This window comes from Mustelus asterias, chromosome 7 (assembly GCF_964213995.1).
Source record: "Mustelus asterias chromosome 7, sMusAst1.hap1.1, whole genome shotgun sequence".
NCBI lineage: Eukaryota > Metazoa > Chordata > Chondrichthyes > Carcharhiniformes > Triakidae > Mustelus > Mustelus asterias.
Window position 1 is genome coordinate 53628970 of NC_135807.1, and position 16146 is coordinate 53645115.

General features: G+C 42.7%; 1 protein-coding gene across 2 annotated transcripts in view; it reads right to left on the minus strand.

The window, feature by feature from the left end:
- Positions 1 to 14278, minus strand: part of LOC144495720 (EMILIN-2-like) — a 54440-nt gene extending 40162 nt beyond the window's left edge. For both annotated transcript variants that reach the window (XM_078216070.1, XM_078216071.1), the window contains exons 1-3: positions 13647 to 14278; positions 13119 to 13244; positions 4879 to 5045 (exon numbers count right to left, since the gene is read on the minus strand). In XM_078216070.1, coding sequence (XP_078072196.1) covers positions 4879 to 5045; positions 13119 to 13244; positions 13647 to 13816 — 463 coding nt within the window. In that variant the 5' untranslated portion in view covers positions 13817 to 14278. The remainder of the gene's footprint in view (positions 1 to 4878; positions 5046 to 13118; positions 13245 to 13646) is intronic.
- Between the last annotated feature and the right edge of the window lie 1868 nt (positions 14279 to 16146).

Genomic DNA, 16146 nt, shown 5'->3' on the forward strand with positions numbered 1-16146 from the left:
CGGGCTGGCCAGCAATCGAGCTGGCCAGCAAACGGGGAGACTGGCAGATTGGGACCACAACGCATGCGCAGAGTTCCAGAACTCTGGCACGAATAGGCCCCACCCCCCTGGGTTTTTAATGATATTCACGATTGTGACCTCTGCAGTGCACAGAGTGCAGAGATTTGGGTGAGAAGTTGAACTGACAAAACAGTCAGGATCTAGAAGAGTTTTTCTGCCAATTCAGCACTTTTAGGAGAATCGCGGCCATGGTTTGTAAGAAACAGCATCATATCACATCGTATTGTGAGACTGAAGTCTCCCATGCCTCATCAGTGGGTTCAATGGTGAGCAGGGTCGGAGGGAATTCGGCAGGAGGTCCCAAAATAGGTTTTATGTCAGCCATGATTGATTGGGAAACCTGCTGGAGGCTGGCGTGAATCTCATTTATATCCCACTGATAGGACACAGGTGAGTGCCTGACAACCCACGCCTGATTCTCCATGGCACCAGCGGGAAAACATGATGGTCCAGAAAAAGTCTGGAACAACATGGCCTGTAGAAGTCAGATTTTAGCTGAAGAATGCCTGGGGCTGTCTCCAGAGTTTGGGGTGGAGGCCCCCAGCAATTCTGGACCCAGCAACATCACAACAGTAGATGTGGGAGCATCCATCAGGTGGATCTTCCAGCTTCAGTGTTATTGAGGAGGTCCATCTCCCAGCCTCAGCCTGTTCCTGGAGATTCACCTTCTTTCTTCAGTGGTGGGTCAATGATGCTGGGTTCCTTTCAACAATGGAGCCATATATATGATGGGGCACGCACAATCAATCCCACCCCATCATGGAATACAGCACTAAATCCGTGGATGCATAATTAATGAGATCGGGCTGGAAGATATGGCGTGGTTTTCCGTTGGCCTCCACACTGGGAAGCATTCCCTGTCACTGCCCCTGCCATGGGACTTAGTCCCAGATATGATAATTCTACCCTAGAAACTTCGAATAGTGAAAGCACATTCAACCCATCATGTCAGTGCTGGCTCTTTGCAAAGTCAAATTAACTAGTCCTACTTTCCCCACTCCCATCCCCTTTCCCATAGCTATATAATTATCTTCTGTTCTGGTGCCGTTTCAGCAGCTCTGGTTATATCTGCCTCCCCGACACTCTCAGCTAATGTATTCAGATCCTAGCTGCTTGCTGCATTTAAAAGGTTTTCATCATTAATCCAGTTTAAGATGGCTTTTTATGCACCGCATCATTTGGACTGTGCAGAATATGTTAAAAGATTTATTAACTTTGGGGATCTCCCTGGCTTTGTGCAGGGAAAGTTAGAGCTATTGGTGGTACTGCAGGCACAGATATGGGGATCTACAAGTTTTGGAGCATTTGAGACACCATCTCATATTCAAAGTGAGCAGCGGTAGTTGTAATTGTAGAGCAGAAATAAGACAAGTGCCACATTTAACAGATTATAAATGTAACTTTGATCTTGTGCGGTTAATAGTGATGTTGTTGTTTGCATTTGTAGCTTCTCTCTATAGGTCCTGTGCCACTCGATCACTAGCTATATACTCATTAACCGAAGATGGGTCAATGCGAGTCATTTTTAACAGGGTAATTTGGACTTAGTCTGTATATTTTCTGTATAGGATGCACACTGTGGAACCTCGCACATTCTTTCATGACTAAGTTCCTTCTATTATGACAGACTCATTGTGCCATAGGCAAAAAAACCTCTGAGACATTTGAGTAGGTCACCCAGGAAAGAGCACAGGGAAAAGATTATTTTAGACCATTTACCACAGTTATGCATAAATAGTCTAAAAATGAGTACGGGGCCATTATATCCATCTTCCAAGATACCTTTTTTTAAATCTAAATATTACCACCCTTTCAGCCATGGGTTCTGCATCCTACTTCTAAACCACAACCATCATTGCTTCCCTGTAATACTTGGTAGATTCAAGGAAAATAATAATCTACTCAAAAAGTAACTGTACATTACACGATTCTTGTAATTTCAAGCAATTGCATATGCAGGCTATGGTAAGTAGCTGCCCTTTGAAATGAAGGCCCCACTGTTCTCTTTCTATTTGATGTGTGAAATTGGATTGGATTTATCTGAAAAGATGCAATAATATCTTCAAAGCAACTCCAAGAAGGACTGGGCCTTGGGGAGGGTAAAAGTTCTCACATCACCAATCACATCGATATGCTGCCTATATCCGGCAGCTGTGGCAAAATTTCATACCAGCCCCTTTCACCGGACACTGATGCCCCTCACACTCAAAAATTGAAATGTGCAAGAAATTCATAATATAGATAAATTATTCATCTGTTTGAAAAAGGGTCCATAAAACAAAAAGGTTTGAGAACCACAGATCTAGCCAATAGAATGCAAGCGAGGAAACTACTATCAATGTCATTGAAACAAATTAAATACAGTCAAAATTAATGAAGTGATATGCAAATAATGAAATTAGAACCAAAAGCAAGGACCCTTTTATGAGCTCCGGCTAGTGCACCTTCTACATGATATCGAGGTCAAAGAGCCAAAGTCCCAGGCTCTTCAGACCTTCCTATTTGAGTGAAGACTGCCAGCGCTCTGTGACTGACGCATCCAAAAATGTACACTGCCAAATTTCTAGGCCAACAACTTTTAGAATATTGTTCATTGGTTATAGCAATATAAAAAGAAATTTCAGCAAAGGAAATCATAAACAAAGGACCATTTGGACTTTAAATTCTGTCTCAGATGTAAACTTAGTCTTGGGGTGGGATTTTCCGTGCAACCCGCTGCATGTTTCGCCATGGCGTAGGCAGCCCGCCATTGGCCAGTGGCGGGATCTTCTGGTCCCGTTGAATGCACCCAACACTGCCAGGAGACCCATAGCAGGGGTGCGCTGTAAGCGGGACTGGAACATCCCGCTGACATCAACAGCCGGAAAGTTCTGGCCTTGATATTTAATGAACTATAAACTAGATAAAATGCTGAATGTCACTTTGGCTTCCTCCAGAATTCAGGGGCTGACGGTGCTTATAGGCTGCCATATAGATGGCAGCTTTCGTATGAGAAAATGTACCCAGCTGTAAAATGTTCCTTTTTTTACTCTTTTCACAGAGCGTGGGTATCACTGGAAAAGCCAGCATTTGGTGTCCATCCCTAGTTGCACATAAATGGAGTGGCTTACTAGGATTCCAGTGGGCCGTTAAGAATCAGCCACGTTGCTGTGGGTCTGGAGTCACATGTAGACTAGATCAGGTAAGGCTGGCAGGTTTCCTTCCCTAAGGGGCATAATGAACCAGATGAATTTTGACAATTAATGAGAGCTTGATGGCAGCATTATTGAGATTAGCTTTCAATTACAGATTTATCAATCAAATTTAAATTCCACTGCTGCCGTGGCACATGTTCCATGGCACATAAGGATGTGTTCCCAGGGCATTAGTCCAGTGACATTATCATTAAACCACTGTCTCCCACTGGCCAATGGCAGGCTGCCTACACCATGGCGAAACATGCGGCGGGTTGCACGGAAAATCCCACCCCAAGACTAAGTTTACATCTGAGATAGACTTTGAAGTCCAAATGGTCTTTTGTTTATGATTTCCTTTGCTGAAGCTTCTTTAATATTGTTATAACCAATGAACAGTACTCTAAAAGTTATTTTCCTAGAAATTTGGCAGCGCACATTTTTGGGTGTCTCAGTCACAGAGCGCTGGCAGCCTTCCTTCAAATAGGAAGGTTCGAGGAGCCGGGACTTTATACCTTTGGCCTCAATGTCATGTGCACTAGCCGGATCCCAAAAAAGGGTCCTTGCTTCTGGTTCCAGTTTCATTATTTGGATTTCATTCCATTGGTTTTGACTGTATTTAATTTGTTTTAATATCAAAAGTTAAAAAAAACATTTTAATTATTAGTCACAAGTCAGCTTACATTAACAGTGCAATGAAGTTACTATGAAATTCCCCTAGTCGCCACAGTCTGGCGCCTGTTCAGATCAATGCACCTAACCAGCACGTCTTTCAGAATGCGGGAGGAAACCAGAGCACCCAGAGGAAACCCACACAGACACAGGGAGAACATGCAAACTCCACACAGGCAGTGACCCAAGCCAGGAATCGAACCCAGGTCCCAGGCACTGTGAGGCAGCAGTGCGAACACTGTGCTATCGTGCCGCCCCTACCTTATACTATCTTATACTGTTCCTTACACTACACGTTAACCAATTTTACCATAAAGTAGAGAATATGTAGCAGGAGAAAGGCAATCAAAAGAGAGCATGCAGTTATTTTTTAAATCTTTCTCCAATGGCTGAATAATTAAAGAAAAGGTTGAAATTGGAGCTTTCAGTCAAATATTGGCAAATTATCAGGAATGAGGTAAGTTCCTTAACTCTCTAAAGCATCCTCTGAGCAAACACTGATTGTTCTGGATTTCATACTAGCTTTGTTCTTCGAAGATAATTCTTTGCAGCGGGTTTTAGTTTAAAAGATGAACATCCTGTTTACTGGCCACTGTTACCACATCAAACAGAACCAATACATAAACTAAACAAAGCAAGCTACTGAATATGAAGGTAGATACATAACTTTGGAGTTCCTTATGTAAAGTAGCGTATTCACTGTTAATTATGTAATTATGTAAGTTAAACTACAGCAACCAAGAGATGGTTTCAAATAGATAAAGCACATGCCAGGTTCAGATTGCAGTGAAAACTGACTGCTTTGGTGCATACTGATGCTTTTGATAAATTGGTGATCTGGGTAGGCTGTGAGAAAGGCTTTATAAAGCATAATTTTTAAATAATATATAATTTTGCAACGATGTCCTTAATTTAGCATGATCGGATTTAGTAATATTCTAAAGTAATAATCAGGCACAAGTCATAATCTTACTAAGATTCCTTTGTCTGGAAGTAGGAGATGGCAGGGGAATCTTTGCAGCCTGTCCTGATCGGCCATTCTTGCAATCTTCACCCCTAAATCCGGGGCAACACCTCCACGCCAGCTGAGTCACCGTCTTATATGCAATTTTATACGTAGGCCGAAAATGCGTGCGATATCTAATTGGAAAAACGCATTAAAAAAATGTTGATGAAATACAAATACAGAGGGCGGGATTTTACACCCTCGCCCGTCCCAAAACCGTAAAATCCCGTCCGAGGTCAACGGACCTTTCCATGGTCCGCCCCTCGCCCGCTCCAATTACCGTGGTGGGCGGGACTGTAAAATTCCAGCCAGAGTCTTAAAAATCCTTCTTAGGTCCCCTTTATCCTAATCTGTTTGCATAAGAAAGCATAAACTTTGCTTCAGAATTAGAAGATCCTATTCTTCATAATATTTTAACGAATCATCACTGATTCCTTTCCTCGGCTCCAAAATTTTTCTATTGCATTATTCAGCAGTGGTCTAGCCACCCATTGACTCCATCTACACTTCCCACTGCCTCGGAAAAGCAGCCAGCATAATCAGGGACCCCGGACATTCTCTCTTCCACCTTCTTCTGAGAACACATATCAACCGTTTCAAGAAAAGTTTCTTCCCTGCTGCCATCAGACTTTTGAATGGATCTACCTCATATTAAGTTAATCTTTCTCTTCACCCTATCTGTAACTGCAGCACTATATTCTGCACCCTCCCCTTTCCTATTCCCCTGTGTACCCAATGAATGGTATGTTTTGTCTGTACAGCGCACAAGAAACAATACTTTTCACTGCATCCCAATACATGTGACAATAATAAACCAATTCAAATCAAATTTAGCATAATTTCCTTCCTATAAATGTATAAAATCCAGAATACATTTGCCTTTGTTACTGCCATTCTCATCTTTAACGTATCAGCAACTTTAGCACACTTTGTCCCTTCATTCTCTGATGAAACTTGCAGTTAAGACTATGGCCTGGAGTTTATGGCTGTCATAACGGCAAAATTGTCAATGTTCCCGATCATTACGTCCCTGAAGTTAACAACAACTTCTGGGGCTAAAATTGCACAGTTAACTATGGAAATCCAAAAGTTTCTGTCAGTAATTCTTTGTTTCCCCATAGAGTGCACTGCTGAATTCTTTGAAGACTGCGATCAATTAGAAATCACTAAACTAACAATAACTTCCACTTTTACAGTAATAACCTGGTTGCAAAAACCCATGAAAAAAGTTACATCTCGTTGATTGAAGTGTAACTGGCTTTCTAATAACTTACTACGTTCATAGTTACTGATGAACAACTTCTCTGGCTCTTGAAAAATTAATTTTATATTTGTGGAATGTAAAATTTCTGCATTATGATGGAGAAAATCCACATTTTTTCAATAATGATGTTTAAGTTTGTTTGATATTTCAGTTTCTACCTTAATCCTATGTGTATATCTCAATTTTATTTCATTCTGTGCAAAACGGCATTAAAAAGTGAAGGTTAGTTAGTGTTTTTAACTCCCTGGTTTGCTGTCTGTGAGAATTCCTCAATGTTATTTGACTGCCTACCCTGGCTGATGACATCACTATTGCTGGACTCCTGGAGATCCCCTTGGCTTGGTGTGTTGATTCAAATTAACAATGGGAAAGGTGAAATCCACATCTCAGAGATGGGACATGGGTGGCACAGTGGTTGGCTCACAGTGCCAGGGACCCGGGTTCAATTCCAGCCTTGGGTAACTGTGTGGAGTTTGCATGTTCTTCCTGTTGCTGCATGGGATTCCTCTGGGTGGTCTGGTTTCCTCCCACAGTCCAAATATGTGCAGGGTTGGTGGATTGGACATGCTAAGTTGCCCCTTAGTGTCAGGGAAATTAGCAGGGATAGGGCCTGGGGTGAGATTGTTGTCGGTGCAGGCTCGATGGGCCAAAAGGCCTCCTTCTTCACCGTAGGGATTCTATTATTAGATTGCTGTGGGCAGCTTCCTTTGAGTCACTGGCAAGTGCTGTGCATTGTGATTGACTGCAAAATGCAGGCATTATCTTTTGCTGTTCTTTTTTCAGAAGTATTCTATCTCAAATTTCTATGTATTGAACTGTATCTGCCACCTATACACCCATTCAGCTAACACCTATATGCTCCTGCATTTGTGTTCACAATTCACTATGACTCCAAATTTAGCATCAGCACACTTTAGTAATATTCATTATTTCTATGTCCAAATCATTAACACAATTGGAAAACAAAAATGAATTCCAGTTAAATATTATCTATGCCTAAAAATTAATTACATTCCACTAAGCCACATTGCAGGAAATCCATGGGTTAGATTTAATATAAAACAAGCATTTATTTATGTGATAAGCACAATTTAACTCATCCCCAAACATATTTTATTGTCCGCTATTTCCTATACTTGGTTTATTTTACTGCCATGTATTTTATACATGGCAGTACTTTGAAACAAGTATAGAAAACACAGGAACATTATATAACTTATTTTGTTTACTTTTTTAACTGATTCCAATTTCCACAGGATTAAGAAAACACAGTTTAATTTTCAACCTGCATATAACCTCAAAATCCAAATTTAATGTCAGGAATTTGGAAGTTAAGGAGGTTAACAGTGAACCTGACAAAACAAAAATAACAGACAAGTAATATGATTAGCAGGTGTCCAGATGAAGAGTGAGATGCGATTTGCCCAGTAACAAGATTAGCAGGCGTCTAGAAAAATTGAGGTTACTATAGCCAAATCAGAAACATTTGTTTGCCAGAGATCAGTGAAGCTATATAAAATTGATAACCTCTAAAGGAATTTGAGTGATAGACTGCCGAATCTATGGGGTGGAAATTAAAGCAGCTGAACAGTATACCTGGTACCACCCTCATTAGGGAAGCAGGCTAGTTTTCCATCCAATAGCCAGACAGGCAAAAATCTTCAGAGAGGCCAATTCTATCAATGATGAGAACCACGGACACCTGTTCCATCTAACATTTAGAGCCACGGCAGACTGCAGATATTCTCCTCTAAAAGACACAGCTTTGTACCTTCACTGAACCAGCAAAAAACATTTTCCAAGACTTGGTAATCTAAGCTGCATTATGTGGTAACTATGAGCTGGATTTAACTGGACGTACTAAAGTGGATGCTGTGTGGGAATGTGGATAGATTTTGGGAACAAAAGATAATTTCAGATAAAATGCTCTGTTTTGTTAGCAATATATTTAAGTGTCATGCACTTTTCTTTTATTTTAATAAATACTCTTTATTAATTGTTTACACAATGACTGGACTGGTTCCCCACTGGGTTGTACACTATTCCTCACATTATTCCAAAAACTAAAAACCACTAAGAATAGGTGGTTCAAGTTATCCTTTGGGGTCTTGAGACACTCTCGCAGGTAACATCAGTGGGGTTCTTAATGAATTGCTGAATTATTTGCATTTCTGAGTGTCTCCCCAAATATAACAGAAGAAAAAGCTGGCAGAATCTACACATCAGTAAAGGTGATTACAGAATAACTATTAAAAAACAGGAGAGACATGAAACAAACTGCAGCCAGTTCATTGTGTTCCCATGGTTATTTTTGCAGCACTTTTCAAATGTTTAGACATATTTGCTTTGATTGTCCGTCTGCTGCAATACTGTTCCTCAAAAGGTATTGGAAACAGAGTCTTTGAATATTTTTAAGGCAGAGGTAGACAGATTCTTAAGCAAGGGGGTGAAAGGTTATCACGGGTTGGCAGGAATGTGGAGTTGAGGTTACCATCAGATCAGCCATGATCTTATTGAATGGCAGAGCAGACCTGAGGGGCCGAGTGACCTGCTCCTAATTGGTATGTTCGTCTGAAATGTACAGGGTTCACAAGTTACAGTCTCAAACAAAATAATGCTCTGCTGCAAGTTATTTAATATGCGCACCTCTGAATCACTGTTAGTCTGTACAATGAGGGTGTGGGAGGCTTATTCTTTCAGCTCATCCTTACAGTGCACGTGTTCCCTACATCTTTGAGAATCTCTCTCATTGATCTAAGTGTTTGTTGTCTCGAGTCACAAGAATCTGAAGAACTACAGTAAGCAAATCTATTAAATGAATGGAGCTTTTGAAAGGAGGATTGCTAACTTACCTTTCAGCACTCGAGCGGTTAACCATGCCTAATCTGCAAGTACTTATATGTAATTTCTTAATTATTTCCCTGAAGCTGATGCTTCTTGTAATTAGCTGAAGGGTATGGGGCCACAGAAAGATTAAAAGGTATTTCACTTTATACCGATTCCTTCAGCTGTTCAATCCAAATAGCTTCTTATCAGTTTTAATTACAGGGTTAAACCACAGAACTGCTCTGGAGAATTTGAAAGGATTTCCCTCGGAGAGACTCTGTATCTGATCAAAGCTATTCCATTCAGTCCGGAAAGTTTATCTCAACACAGACATGAGACTTTTGTGTCAAGAGATATAGAGCAGCCTTTCTCTGGTTTGGACTGAGTGCATTTATTGTCATCCTTCAGTTGCTATTTTTTTCATATCATGTGTGAAATGGTTCAATTATTCATATTCACACTCCTCTAGTGTTGCATCCCTCGAGATGAAGCAGAGGTGAAAGATGTGACAGATTACTCATTGTCACCCTGGGACAGGGGGTCAAGATGCAGGTGGGCAGAAACATGCAGCTGTAGTCAGCTCATCCTGTTCACAATTTACATAGAGGCCCTACTAAGGTAACACTTACATTGTATATTTTTGTTAGCAATTGAATTACAATGTTAGAGATTCTACTGCCAACTCTAATAACCAAATAACTTGTATTTAAACACAGTATTTCATGACCGCAGGACCTCCCAAGGCATTTCTCAGCCAATAAAGTACTTTTGAAGTTACGGAGGGAGTTAAAATGAGGAATTAATTAAAAGGAAAAATCATTTTTATGATACAAAAGAGCCGAGAAAAATTCAGCAACACCACTCACGACAATGTTTCAGTTTGGTGAAGTATCTGCAACATGGAAGAATTTTGCTAAACATGGCATTTTTCTGGCAATTTTACAGCAGGGGCAACCACTTTTAAGGCACATCATTCCTTTGAAATATAACAACTGTACAAATGTTCATGCCATTACTCCAAAGGAATGTTGTGGTTTAAAAACTAATTACTACAGTCAACATTTACTTTTCCATCTTCTACCCCCTTGTCCTGAAAGAACTGGCTGTGAGAGACCATGGACACGTACAGTCCCCTAATACCTGCCCAAACTGACAATGGTTCATGTATGTGTCTGGTCAACGAGTGTTAGCACAGTACAATAAAGGAAGACATCTCAGCCAATTCCGGTCCTCGGCTTCCTCAATCCCCACACACTGGCATTTTCCTGCAGAATTCGCTGCATTGCAGACACAAATGAAAACTCAGACTAATTTTCTCCTCGCTCATGAAGGTTGCTGAGGCCAACGGTTAAGGCCCCTAATCCTGCCTCAGGTTAGATCTGTTTATGAAGATATATGGTCCCAATATCCCAAAGACATATTTTAAGAATGATGGGCTGCATTTAATGGGGGCATCACATCCCACCAGCAAAAGGTGCATTACTTAGTTGGAGGTGGGATGGTTCTCCCTCTCTCAGGAGACAGTCCCACTTCAGGGAGCTGCTGTCCAATCTGATTGGTCAGCAGCTCGGAAGTCCCAGCAGACTCACTGGGAGTGGTGGCCAGTGCTGGGGCTACAGACAGGCCGACCAATCAAAATGTCAGAACCAGTATAGAGGTATGTACCATGGGAGGGTATTTGGGAGAAATCAGGGTCGAGGGGAGGGAGGGTGGGCTTGGATCCTGATGGAGAAGACAGGGAGAGGGAGCAGCTGAGAGAGTGGTGGGGGAGACCCAGGAGTGAAGGGGGCGGGGGGTGGGGGAGGGGGCTAAGGTCCCTATCGAAAAAGGAGGCCAACGATGAAGTGGCCCTCCATTTCCCTCTCAAGGCTCAAGCAGAGTTACCTGCTGGGTTTCCACAATATCCCTGGCCTCCTCCTGCTGGCCTTAAGAATGAGGCTGGACAGGAAGTAGCCTTAAGGGTCCCAGTTGGGGTGATGGAGGATGGGTGGGTTGTCCAGGCCTTGCTCGAGCCCATCTCCCCCATAAAATTGCAGGCAGGTTGGGGGTGGGTGGGAGGACAGCAGGATGGCCACCCAGGGAGTTTTCATAAGCCCCCTCTCTGCCCACAAACTTGCAAGCTGGGGCCCCATAAAACTCTTCCTTATGAATTAAAGATTTCTGCAAAGTTTTTGTCTTCAACTCTGAATCTTAAGTATTCTTGAGGAAACATTAAAGAGATCATAGTGTTATTGCTTGAAGAATTTGACGCTGACTTACCTTCATTTTTATTCCAAATTAAAAATCAGTGTGTTACTGGACTTTGATGAGTGGATCAAGGATTGTGCTGATGATCTGTAACAAAGAAAGAAGTCTCACAACACCAGGTTAAAGTCCAACAGGTTTATTTGGAATCACGAGCTTTCGGAGCGCTGCTCCTTCATCAGGTGAGTAGTTGCCCACTCCGAAAGCTCGTGATTCTAAATAAACCTGTTGGACTTTAACCTGGTGTTGTGAGACTTCTTACTGTGCCTACCCCAGTCAAATCTCCACATCGTGCAACAAAGAATGCACTGGCCTAAAGAAACAATTGAGTTCCATCTGGCCAGATATGCGATCATGGTTCATGTAGCAACATGGAGAATTGGCATTGCCTCAACACATGATGCGCACAGAAAATGGTCCACTAATTACTAGTGAGAGTCTGACCTTGGGTGAATAGATTTATGAGTTTGGTGAATGTGGTTGGGTTCAGTGAGCCACCCACAGTGGATATTCTGGTTTCTCCTGTAATCTGGTACACACACATTTTTGCTAACATGCAATATGCACAGAAGACCACGGTATTACCACCGGAGCAAGGCTTAAATCTGTTGACCTGTGTAAAGTTTATTTTATTTATTAGTGTCACAAGTCAGCTGACATTAACACTATAATGAAGTTACTGTGAAAATCCCCCAGTCGTCACACTTCGGCGCCTGTTTGGGTAATTTAGGGATAATTTAGCATGGCCAATGCACCCAACCAGCACGTCTTTCGGACTGTGGGAGGAAACCTGAGTACCCGGAGGAAACCCACACAGACATGGGGAGAAGGTGCAAACTCCACAGTGACCCAAGCTGGGAATCGAGCATGTTTATATTGCTAAAGCTTTCCTCATCCCAAAAGCATTTCTATGTGTCTACACTTCTGTTCCTGGGATAAGAGAGCCAGTTTTAGCAATATAATTACTAGGAGGGAAGGCCCTCTAAGCTGACGTGAAACAAGCTACAAAGTCGAAACAAGGTGACAGCACGCCTCAGAGGTATTGTGACAGTCCTCCACCAATCAGGATTTGACACTGGCGCCAAAGGTTGTAAACATTTTGCTATCAGGCAGGGTACAGTGGGTCGCTTTGGAAGCGTGTGCTCGTTTGAAATGTAACCCTAAATCAGTTTGGAGAGGAAGTGGACTCTCTGAGAGGGGGGGGGGGGGGGGAGGATTGAGGCTCGCAGTGAAATCAGAGTGTGTGGATTATAGAGGAGGAAGCAGTGTCTCAGACTCTCCTGGGCGTTGGGATTGAGATAAGCGGATGGCAGCAGTGCCTCTGTCTGGCTCCACGAGACAAGTTTAATTTATGGATCAGAGCCCCTTTGGATGTCAGAATTTCCAAACGTGGCCAGATGCAGTGGATCTGGGCGTTACTGAATTCATGCCAAGGCCAGCTCGTTGTATCAGTTGCATCGATATTTAGTTTATAAACGAAGTAGCATTTGTTTGGTCTTGGGGCCGGGGGATTTACAATTCGGAAACAAATGGTTTTGCGGTTTGCAATCGGGGGCACAGTGACTTATCCAGCTGTTTAGCCAGAAACATATTACACATCAGGTTAATCCAGGTTTATCAGCTGGGATGATACGGTGTGTTTATTAATGGATTTCTGTAGTTCTTCGTTACATGCTTTATGAAAATGAGTATATATGTGTGTATATGTGGGAAGCAGATTAGATCCAGAGCCTCTCTGTGTTGTGTGGTTTTTGCAGAGCAGAATTCTGATGTTATTCCCTGGATGACCATCACCCGGAGTTTGTGAAGGATGCCCTCTCCCTGGGTGGGTGGCTGGGTAGGTGGGGGGGGGGGGGGGGGGGAGATTACTTACAGCACAGCATGCGGACAGTTGCTCTGACCCCAGGGACACGGCTGATATTCCGCCCTGGCGTAACTCTCCGCACCGTCCAGCACCGAGCAAGTAACGTTCTTGGTTGCAATGTAAGCACACCAGTTCCTGCAGGAGAGGGAAAGAAAGCACACATCAGCACAGGCAAAGGGAATTAGCTGCACTGCCCTGGGCAGCGGGCAAGTCTACAGCAGACATACTGAAACACCTCCCCTCACTGCTGAGCATAACAACTTTCCCACCTGGGATTCTTTTGGAACGGGGATTTTACATAGGGTCCGCCTTATGGATAAACTTTACCAAATGCAGCCAGGTCAAGGTGCGACAGATAACGAAATAGTCAACTTACCCTCAGTTTAAATCGACTTGCTCAGCGCACAACATCAATTTATTTTACTAGCAAAATGTACACAAGCTGCTGGTGTAAAGTATAGGGAGGGGAATACTCCTTGTGGTCACTGCTTGCTGCTAAAGTTCCCCCAAAGTGGACTGGCCTCAGAGTTGACTTACTTGTTGCGTCCTGTGGCTCTGTTGGCAGCTTGCTGGGGCGTGGATCTGGAGGAATAGAGATTGTATCTGGAAGAAGGAAGGGTTGCTTCCACATCAGACATCAGGACGCTGATCAGAATCAGAGACCAGCTCAGCAAAATCGTCTCGCTCTCAGCCACTCTTCCGCTCATTGTAACGGGGACAGTTCTTTTTGTTCTCCCTCTCCAATATTCACCTCCTTTCTGGGCAGAATTGCCCAGCACTTTGAACCGGGAGATGGCGGACCAACCTTGTCTTCAAAGCTGCAGCAAGAGTCCCGAGCTTGGGCTTGCGGCAGGGAGCAGACGGCAGTGGACTTGGAGTGGAGCTGCCTTGTGGAGTGGTGTGGAGAGCTCTCCAGCGGGGAGTTGCGCTGGGCTCCGGCTTTTCCTGTAGCACAATGGGCTGAAACTTTTTTTTTGCGGAATGACGTTAATCTTTTTTGCACTGGAGCTTCGGGCACACCATTGGGATCTCAGCTTCTTGTTTTTTTTAAAAACCAAAAAAAAACTTGGCTTAAAGCTCTATTCCAATGTCTTGATGGGAGGCTGCCTGGTAACCTCGCTACATAAGCATAGCGAATGTGTGCGCTGGAAATCTGCAGCAGAGGAACTGAGGTACAAAAAGTACACGAGAGACTTAAGACATCAGCTGAAGGGAATGTCAGTGGGATGCCAATTCAGCGTCCCTCCTTGTTTCACATCGCACCATGTCCGCCTCGAAAGTAACTTTCTCCTACCCCCCCAGGACTAGTTTGCCAAGAAACATTCAGTTTATATTGTAAGTTAAAGATAAAAATAGAACATTTGTAATCTTGCTGGAACACCTAATTTATTTAGTATTTCAATTTGAACACGATATCGGACATATTTTACAGAAACGTCCAACATCTAAAATTAGCATTTGCAAAAGCACAAAAAGAAATGAGCAAACAAATCCATGCTGTCAAGAATAGTCCAGGAAATCCGTATTATGAGAAGTATTCAACGCATCCATCTACCATTGACCCTGTCAACTGTTTCCACTGAAGGTTAGTAGACTGGATTAAAATATATAAGATCCAGCGTGAAACCAAAAGGGAAAATGCTGGAAATTCTCAGTAGGTCTGGCAGCATCTGTAAGGAGAGAAAAGAGCTGACGTTTGGAGTCCACGTGACCCTTTGTCAAAGCCCACCTGAGATTTTCCAGCATTTTCTCTTTTGGTTTCAGATTCCAGCATCCGCAGTAATTTGCTTTTATCCAATAAGGTCCAGGTGAACAAGGTGGAGGTGGGAAGGATATTTCTTCTTGTGGGTGCAGCCAGAACTGTTTGAAAATTAGGGGTCACGCTTTCCAGATAGAGATAAGGAGAATTTTTTTCCCTTAGAAGGAACTCTGTCTCAGAAGGCAGTGGAGGTGGGGGTCATTGAATATTTTTAAGGTAGAGGTAGACAGATTCTTATTAGGCAAGGAAATCTAAGGTTATTGGGGAAGATGGGTTGTGCAATTCAAAACACAAACAGTTAGTTTGGCCTTGATCTTATCGATTGGTGAAGCAGGCTCGAGGGGCCGAATGGACTACCTCTCCTGTTTCCTGTTTATATTCATCAGTTACGAGCAGTTTTCAATGCTGATTGATACAAAAGGGGAAAATATAATGTACAAAACTAAAATGCTGCCGATGCTGGAAATCTGAACTAAAAACAAAATACTGATAATACTCAACAGACCAGGCGACACTGGCAAGCAGCAAAACATGGATAACTTTTCAGGTCAATTACCTTTAGTCTGAACTCAGGAAAATATGCTGCAATGGACCCAATGGCAATCTCTGAGCTGCACTTTTACGTCCTTGTAAAAATTGCAGCTTCAGTTTAGTCCACTCAAGAGTGTTATCCTTGTGCTGACTCCTTTTGCTAAAATTGCCTCCCTTGTCTTTGAGGAAAGTTCGGTAAAGTTCGGATGTCACCAGCTAAACTAATGAAATTCTCATGCAAAATCCTTTAATGCAAGAAATCACTTCCAGAAGTGGTTTGTGTTCCACAGCAGCCTTGTGTAAATGCAACCAAGTGTAAAGTAATTTTTTTCAAAAAAGACCACCTGGGAAGTTTTAAAAATTAATTTTGAAATATTTTAGCACTGGTGGAAAGCTGACACTCTTATCGCCTCAGTCTGAATGTTAGCAATTTAGGTGGTATTCAAAATGTTCAAAATGAACCTGTTACACATCACTATATTATCACGTGAGAGATTGGTGCAGAGCCCACCATTATAGCTGAGTGGAACTTCCCATGGCTGGTCCTGTTCTTACTTATCCAGCAATAACCAGAGAATCTTCTGCAATAACTCCTTTTCCACCCCTTTTTCATTACATTTGGGAGTATCATAGAATCCCTACAGTACAGAAAGAAACTATTCGGCCCATCAAGTCTGTACCAACCACAATCCCACCCAGGCACTATTCCCGTGATCCCACACATTTACCCTGCTAATCTCCCTGACA